We start from the raw sequence: 10,000 nt of genomic DNA on the forward strand, positions 1-10,000 counted from the left end.
TCAACCCCACCCAGTCTCAGACTGGTACAGAGCCATCGCTGTCACGCTAAAACATGTCTCTAAAGGACTTCAGTTAACTTATTCACATTACACGATCAGCTAACATCAGTCTAAAGTTTAATCCAGGTGTTACATCGTTTGACTTCCCAATCACTAACGGCAGCTAGCGGATATCCTTTAGTACACTTCATCACACATCTCTGGAGCTCATTTAGTTCAGGAGTTGAGGATTGGTTCAGTCCATACCTCAGTGTGCTTCCTCAGGTTGATGGTGACGTTTGTACTCTGTGATGTCTGATGTTTTAGGCAAACAAAGTGAACTCTGAAAACGAAAAACAATCTTTTATTGTATCGGGGGGAAAACGAAATAATTTCCCCGGGTATGGCCATGGAGTTCCTGCCTCGTCCTCGTCCCTGCCTCGTCCTCGTCCCTCCGAACTGGTGACGCGGTGGTGACGGTGGTAGACCACTGACCAGAAGGTCCCAGGTTTAAAGCTCTTGAACAAGGCCATGGATCCTCAAATGCTCTGATGTTATAATAATAATAAACAACCCTGAGACAATATGTACGTTGTTCTTGGATTAGAGCGTCTGCCAAGTGTGTAAATGTTGACGGGCTGTAGAGGATCACACCACATGTTTATGAGGAAAACAACATCAAAATAGTCTAATCATGTTTATTTAGGAACAAAGGAACAAGTACGTGGTGAAGTACAATATTTATCTCTTAACTCTAGTGAAGATATCAAGACGAGGATGATTAGTATTAAATCTGAGAGGATGTTTGAGTGTTTAATGGTCCCACATAGGGTTTGTGTGTGTCGTGTTCAACTCTTTATTCATTAATAAAACATTTATAATGTCTACTTGTGAACGTGTCTTTACAACCATCCGGCTGTAGAGGTCGCTGCAGTCACCGTAGCGCAGCAGCAGCAGCAGAAGAAGAAGAAGAAGTAACGTCTGTTTTAATCCCGCCCCTGCGCTATGATTGGCGGGTTAGTCACCGGCTCTTCGGGTCTGTCCAATCAGCGCCACGCTCGTGAGCTAAACTGCGGGCAAGGGTAGGTGGCTGGGGGGGGGGGCAGACCCGGAAGAGAATACAAACATCACTGGGGCTCTCGCGCAGTGTTGCGCGCGTGAGTGAAAGTGTGTGGTTAGCCGTGAAGCTAACAGGTTGTGTGTGAGGTGATTGTAGTAGTAGTATTAGTATTAGTATTGTTGTTGTACCCGGAGATGGACGCGCTGGCGGTGGTGTTGGACGAGGTGGCGCTGGAGGGTCTGGACGGGATCACCCTGAGCTCCCTGTGGGTCCGCCTCCAGACCCGGCAGCCCCCCTTCACCCTCAGTCTGGACCCCCGGACCCGGGACTACCTGTGGAGGTTCCTGGTGTCCAGTCACGAGCAGGTGGACTTCTACCTCCTGCCCCAGGACAGACCCCCGGTCATCTTATACGACCGGTCAGTCTCTCACACACACACACACACACACACACACACACACCATCACCTCAGAGTGGGGCTCTGTAGTGACGTCACATGAGTCAGCTTGTGCTCCCTTGTTAATGTCATGCTCTATGTGAACGTGCTGACCTGTGTGTGTGTGTGTGTGTGTGTGTGTGTGTGTGATCCATACCGCTGCAGGTTCCAGAACATCGACCCAGACACGGGGATCCAGGAGCTGCGTCGCATGCCGGCGCGGGACGCCGATGTTTACCCCCCCAGCGTGGTGCAGGACGACCCCGGGGGCATCCAGGGCTCGTGTCTCTACTACAGAGAGAGACGGGACATAAACAGTCTCATCAGGACAGAGACAAACACACCCCGAGTCACACTGCAGGAGGCATACGCACAGTCAGTACACACACACACACACACACACACGTATGTTATTATTATTGTGTGTGGTGATAACAGTGCTGAGTTTGTGTGTGTGTGTGTGTGTGTGGAGGTGGGGGGAGAAGCTGGTGATGGTGGCGAGTCAGCAGGTGAGGATCCGCGCTCTGATTGGCTCTGAGGGAAACCCGGAGGTGAGACTGAGCGACCTGTCGTACTGCATCTTAGAGAGACTGGGACGGGCGCGCTGGCAGGGAGAGCTACAGAAAGACCTGCAGAGCATCGCGTCCAAGTACACACACACTCACACACACACACACACACACACACACACTCACTGATCATCACAGATGTTGTGTGAAGATGAGGTGTGTGTTTAAATGACGCTGCTCTCTGATTGGTCGTTCAGACTGGACTCGGGGAAGATCCACTACCTGCGTAAGTCTCTGGATAAGAACGGCCTCATCACCATGCAGTCGCACGTCATACGCCTGCCCACCGGGGGGCAGCAACACTCCATCCTGCTGCTGCTTAAACGCTTCCACGTCGACAGGTGTGTGTGTGTGTGTGTGTGTGTGTCGGTACTTCATTTATTTATTTATTTATTGAGATTGACAGGTACATAGGCCATTCCTCCTTCACTGTCAGTCATATGTTTATACACAAGTTTGCTCACATACTCTTACACACACACACACGGACCCAGAGTGTAGTAGTAGTGATGTGTGTGTGTCCTGTGTCGTTGTCTCAGGCGGAGTAAATACGACATCCTGATGGAGTTAACGTCCAACCTGCTGTCTGAGCTTCCCAACAACATCGGCATCATGATCAAACTGAGGGACCAGCTGGTGAGCACTGTGTGTGTGTGTGTGTGTGTGTGTGTGTGTGTGTGTGTGTGTGTGAGTACCTGCCTTTGCTCACTGTCAGTGTACAGAAGGTCAGAGGTCAGGAGTAGGGTGTTCTCCTTTACACCTGCAGCATCACTCCGCTCACTAGTGGGCGGGGCCTGTATCTAGTCTGGACAGGGGTTTAAAGCAGTACCACATTGTGTGTGTGTGTGTGTGTGTGTGTGTGTGTTCTCTCTGCAGCACATCTGTGAGCGAACGTTTAAGAAGATGTTTCAGTACATGCAGGCGGCTAAGATGGTGAGCATCGTGACCCTCCCACTGCAGGAGTTAAACCCAGAGGCAGGACCCTGCAAGACCAAGAGGGGTCAGTCTACACATCTGTACACACATCTGTACACACCTTCATATGGCTATATACACATCTGTACACACCTTCATATGGCTATATACACATCTGTACACACCTTCATATGGATATATACACATCTGTACACACCTTCATATGGATATATACACATCTGTACACACCTTCATATGGCTATATACACATCTGTACACACATCTGTACACACCTTCATATGGCTATATACACATCTGTACACACCTTCATATGGCTATATACACATCTGTACACACCTTCATATGGCTATATACACATCTGTACACACCTTCATATGTCTATATACACATCTGTACACACCTTCATATGGCTATATACACATCTGTACACACATCTGTACACACCTTCATATGGCTATATACACATCTGTACACACATCTGTACACACCTTCATATGGCTATATACACATCTGTACACACCTTCATATGGCTATATACACATCTGTACACACCTTCATATGGCTATATACACATCTGTACACACCTTCATATGGCTATATACACATCTGTACACACCTTCATATGGCTATATACACATCTGTACACACCTTCATATGGCTATATACACATCTGTACACACCTTCATATGGCTATATACACATCTGTACACACCTTCATATGGCTATATACACATCTGTACACACATCTGTACACACCTTCATATGGCTATATACACATCTGTACACACATTCATATGGCTATATACACATCTGTACACACCTTCATATGGCTATATACACATCTGTACACACCTTCATATGGCTATATACACATCTGTACACACCTTCATATGTCTATATACACATCTGTACACACCTTCATATGGCTATATACACATCTGTACACACATCTGTACACACCTTCATATGGCTATATACACATCTGTACACACATCTGTACACACCTTCATATGGCTATATACACATCTGTACACACCTTCATATGGCTATATACACATCTGTACACACCTTCATATGGCTATATACACATCTGTACACACCTTCATATGGCTATATACACATCTGTACACACCTTCATATGGCTATATACACATCTGTACACACCTTCATATGGCTATATACACATCTGTACACACCTTCATATGGCTATATACACATCTGTACACACCTTCATATGGCTATATACACATCTGTACACACCTTCATATGGCTATATACACATCTGTACACACCTTCATATGGCTATATACACATCTGTACACACCTTCATATGGCTATATACACATCTGTACACACATCTGTACACACCTTCATATGGCTATATACACATCTGTACACACCTTCATATGGCTATATACACATCTGTACACGCATCTGTACACACCTTCATATGGCTATATACACATCTGTACACACCTTCATATGGCTATATACACATCTGTACACACCTTCATATGTCTATATACACATCTGTACACACCTTCATATGTCTATATACACATCTGTACACACCTTCATATGTCTATATACACAGCTGTACACACCTTCATATGTCTATATACACATCTGTACACACATCTGTACACGCATCTGTACACACCTTCATATGTCTATATACACATCTGTACACACCTTCATATGTCTATATACACATCTGTACACACCTTCATATGTCTATATACACATCTGTACACACATCTGTACACACCTTCATATGTCTATATACACATCTGTACACACCTTCATATGGCTATATACACATCTGTACACACCTTCATATGGCTATATACACATCTGTACACGCATCTGTACACACCTTCATATGGCTATATACACATCTGTACACACCTTCATATGGCTATATACACATCTGTACACGCATCTGTACACACCTTCATATGGCTATATACACATCTGTACACACCTTCATATGGCTATATACACATCTGTACACACATCTGTACACACCTTCATATGGCTATATACACATCTGTACACACCTTCATATGGCTATATACACATCTGTACACACATCTGTACACACCTTCATATGGCTATATACACATCTGTACACGCATCTGTACACACCTTCATATGGCTATATACACATCTGTACACACATCTGTACACACCTTCATATGGCTATATACACATCTGTACACACCTTCATATGTCTATATACACATCTGTACACACCTTCATATGGCTATATACACATCTGTACACACATCTGTACACACCTTCATATGGCTATATACGCATCTGTACACACCTTCATATGGCTATATACACATCTGTACACACATCTGTACACACCTTCATATGGCTATATACACATCTGTACACACCTTCATATGGCTATATACACATCTGTACACACCTTCATATGGCTATATACACATCTGTACACACATCTGTACACACCTTCATATGGCTATATACACATCTGTACACACCTTCATATGGCTATATACACATCTGTACACACCTTCATATGGCTATATACACATCTGTACACACCTTCATATGGCTATATACACATCTGTACACACCTTCATATGGCTATATACACATCTGTACACACCTTCATATGGCTATATACACATCTGTACACACCTTCATATGGCTATATACACATCTGTACACGCATCTGTACACACCTTCATATGGCTATATACACATCTGTACACACCTTCATATGGCTATATACACATCTGTACACACATCTGTACACACCTTCATATGGCTATATACACATCTGTACACACCTTCATATGGCTATATACACATCTGTACACACCTTCATATGGCTATATACACATCTGTACACACCTTCATATGGCTATATACACATCTGTACACACCTTCATATGGCTATATACACATCTGTACACGCATCTGTACACACCTTCATATGGCTATATACACATCTGTACACACCTTCATATGGCTATATACACATCTGTACACACATCTGTACACACCTTCATATGGCTATATACACATCTGTACACACCTTCATATGGCTATATACACATCTGTACACACCTTCATATGGCTATATACACATCTGTACACACCTTCATATGGCTATATACACATCTGTACACACCTTCATATGGCTATATACACATCTGTACACGCATCTGTACACACCTTCATATGGCTATATACACATCTGTACACACCTTCATATGGCTATATACACATCTGTACACACATCTGTACACACCTTCATATGGCTATATACACATCTGTACACACCTTCATATGGCTATATACACATCTGTACACGCATCTGTACACACCTTCATATGGCTATATACACATCTGTACACACCTTCATATGGCTATATACACATCTGTACACACATCTGTACACACCTTCATATGGCTATATACACATCTGTACACACCTTCATATGGCTATATACACATCTGTACACACATCTGTACACACCTTCATATGGCTATATACACATCTGTACACACATCTGTACACACCTTCATATGGCTATATACACATCTGTACACGCATCTGTACACACCTTCATATGGCTATATACACATCTGTACACACATCTGTACACACCTTCATATGGCTATATACACATCTGTACACACCTTCATATGTCTATATACACATCTGTACACACCTTCATATGGCTATATACACATCTGTACACACATCTGTACACACCTTCATATGGCTATATACACATCTGTACACGCATCTGTACACACCTTCATATGTCTATATACACATCTGTACACACCTTCATATGGCTATATACACATCTGTACACACATCTGTACACACCTTCATATGGCTATATACACATCTGTACACGCATCTGTACACACCTTCATATGTCTATATACACATCTGTACACACCTTCATATGGCTATATACACATCTGTACACACATCTGTACACACCTTCATATGGCTATATACACATCTGTACACACCTTCATATGGCTATATACACATCTGTACACACCTTCATATGGCTATATACAAATTTTTATTCTCACTCTCTGTATCTCTGATGGGTTCTCAGGGACGGACGTCCGCGTTCGCTGTCTGAAACTTTTGAAGCCGTATAAAAGACACCACGTAGATGATGATGAGGATGATGAGAATAACGATGAAGAAGGGGACGTCCCTGTTAAGTGGAGTGGACAGGCGCAGGCTCGTGATGTCGAGAGAGATCTCCTGTCTCAGGCCTACGACATCGGTCAGTTTATCAGCACTCATTATCATTATTATTTAAATATAATGACATCATCATAAACTCTTCTTGTTTACATTAGTCCTTGTTTACAGTTGTTTACAGTTGTTTACAGTACACAGTGAGTGTACAGTGCTGATGGAAGGTTTTTAGACCCCCTTGGGTTTCAGTCTCACTGGAGTCCTCGTGTGTTTAACTGTGTTGACTGGACATCATTATGCAGGACACACGCGTGTCTCTGTAAATGTCAGAGTCCATGAGGACGAGAGAGCCTGAGGATTGTGTCCAGACGCAGGTCTGAGGGAGGAGACAGGAAGAGACAGATGACCTGTTTTTAACTGTAAATGTTAAAGATTATTCAGAATGGGTTGATGCGCTGACCTCAGCAGTGATTGACAGTGATTGACATGTCCTCTCTGTGCTGTGATTGGTCGGTTTAGTGGTGACGACAGGATCTAGGGGTATTTCCAAGACGGCGTTAAGGGAGCGACTGAACATCGGCAAACTGGAGAGTCGCATGGTGTGTAGGGTTCTGGAAAGAAACCAGATGATTAAGGTAACTCTCACACACACACACACACACACACACACACACACACACTACACACGCCTAGACATGTAAATGTTCATGATAACGTGTGTGTGTGTGTGTGTGTCAGGGTTTTATGGAAGATGAGGGACGACAGCGTACGACGAAGTACATCAGTAAACTTTTTGTAGAGAAAAGTAAACTTAACCTGGACTTCACTAAAGAGAAAGAACGCAGTGAGAAACTCAGAGCACCACAGAAGGACACGCCCACCCACGTGCCAGAGGACACGCCCGCACCCGCGTCGGATACTAAGATAGAACCTGAGGAGGAGGAGGAGAGAGCAGGGGTTCCTGTGAAAGAGCGGAAGTCAAAGGGCAAAGCTGGCAGGAAGTCCAAATCTGTGTCCAAGAGACAGAAGAAAGTGCCAGCGTCTCCACTGAGACATTCCACACCCCTCAGGAGTGAGTGTCCACACACACACACACACACACACACACACACACACCTCGTTATAACGGACTTTGGTTTAATTTGTGTAGAGATTTTAACATAGGGCTGGGCGATAAAACGATAACGATATGTATCGCGATAGACACGTGATCGATATCAATAAAAAATGTGTTCGATAAAATGTTCGATAATTTTTATTCTTTGTTGGAAGTAAACAGAGGTCACGAAGCTAGTTTGCTCCGCGATTGGAGGACTAGGACCCTGAAGTAGTACCATGGTCGCGATTCAGAAAGTATAAAAAGAGACAAGATGGCGCTTCACATCGCTCAGTCATTGAGTCTGCCCATGCCGTTTCCGACGCTTCGCCGGATCTTATGTGATTTTGGGTCCAATTCCTGATTGAGTGTGTGTTGCTAGAACGCGGTGTTAGCTTCTCCGCTTTATTTTGTCGTTTCTCGCGGCAGCGCAACAGCCCGTTAATTCATGCCCATGCAGTGATGAGAAAGACAAACGAGTCGATGCATGTCCATTCTTTTATTTTCTGCGTTGTCAGGCGATATTACAAACTTCCGGGTGGATTCCGTACTTAAATCAAACCAAAAACTACTAAAAGAAAACAGGTTCAGGCTCTATATTCCAGCTCATCTCACATTTCCGCGTTCACGCACATTGGACTGCATTACCCACAAAGCATTGCTCGCACTGAACTACACTACCGTAAACAGCTGCCGTAAAATCAACCTCTCTCCCGCAGCAGCGGGTATAATTGTGTAAACTCTTGCTCTCATTTTCTTTCATTTTGCACCTTAAATGTTAAGAGGTAATTGTTAAGTGTTCATTGTGACTTTAGACTAATGTTTACATTTTAATTATAATGGTTATTGACATTTCTGTCTTAATAACTGAGGGGATTATGATCAGAGGAAGGTTAAGTTTAAAATAAAAATGTTTAAATTTAATATATTTTTCTCCTGGTCCTTAAATGGGTCGTAAAAATATCAATAATTATCGATATCGACCGATATGAACCAGTGATATGTTGATAGAGTTTTCAGCCTTATCGCCCAGCACTACTTTAACATTGTTATAGTCACGAAGCAGTGAATCTAAAGAGAATATAGAAATATAAGAGAATCAAAATGATCAGATCTAATGAGACGAGGGGACAACTCAGGGTGATAACGGACCAGCAGTGTGTGTGTGTGTGTGTGTGTGTTAGGAGGCTGGAGGTCCAGCAGGACCAGTAGGAGATGTGTTTAAGGTCATTTAAGGCCAGATCGTTATTGGAGGATCAGGTACAGACTGTAGGAAACTCCAGTCCTGAAGTCCAGCTGTCTGCATCAGCCCAGGACAGGACCGTCTTCATCCCAGACAGTCCACACGGGTCAGACAGGTCCAGAGAGCAGAGGAGGTCTGGATCACTGGAGAGAGAGAGAGAGAGAGAGAGGAGGGATGACAGTTGGGTATGATCCCAGTCACACAGTGTAGAAGGTTCATGTATATTTAGTGTAGAGTACAGGCAGGGACTCCAGCAGGACTAACTATGACATCATTATATCACACAGCTAATTATTATTATTATTATAGTTCTACACCTAACTATAATTAGGGTTGAGAGTAATGAGTTTATTTAAATGTACTTTAGAGAAGCAGCCTGGTCTCTGTAGAGAGAAGGGGACGTCCTCTCAGGGAGACGAGCTCAGTCAGGTGGAGGAAGGACACGAATCACTCGTGGACCAGGAC

General features: G+C 43.7%; 1 protein-coding gene across 2 annotated transcripts in view; it reads left to right on the forward strand.

Moving 5' to 3' along the window:
* The first annotated feature begins 1,098 nt into the window (after positions 1 to 1,098).
* The window catches only part of LOC128506555 (general transcription factor 3C polypeptide 1-like), a 24,846-nt gene continuing 15,944 nt past the window's right edge, over positions 1,099 to 10,000 (forward strand). For both annotated transcript variants that reach the window (XM_053477063.1, XM_053477064.1), the window contains exons 1-10: positions 1,099 to 1,457; positions 1,641 to 1,850; positions 1,948 to 2,124; positions 2,242 to 2,385; positions 2,584 to 2,680; positions 2,921 to 3,044; positions 7,105 to 7,281; positions 7,716 to 7,831; positions 7,935 to 8,268; positions 9,903 to 10,000. The exon at positions 9,903 to 10,000 is cut by the window's right edge and continues 96 nt beyond it. In XM_053477063.1, coding sequence (XP_053333038.1) covers positions 1,234 to 1,457; positions 1,641 to 1,850; positions 1,948 to 2,124; positions 2,242 to 2,385; positions 2,584 to 2,680; positions 2,921 to 3,044; positions 7,105 to 7,281; positions 7,716 to 7,831; positions 7,935 to 8,268; positions 9,903 to 10,000 — 1,701 coding nt within the window. In that variant the 5' untranslated portion in view covers positions 1,099 to 1,233. The remainder of the gene's footprint in view (positions 1,458 to 1,640; positions 1,851 to 1,947; positions 2,125 to 2,241; positions 2,386 to 2,583; positions 2,681 to 2,920; positions 3,045 to 7,104; positions 7,282 to 7,715; positions 7,832 to 7,934; positions 8,269 to 9,902) is intronic.

This window comes from Clarias gariepinus, chromosome 18 (assembly GCF_024256425.1).
Source record: "Clarias gariepinus isolate MV-2021 ecotype Netherlands chromosome 18, CGAR_prim_01v2, whole genome shotgun sequence".
NCBI lineage: Eukaryota > Metazoa > Chordata > Actinopteri > Siluriformes > Clariidae > Clarias > Clarias gariepinus.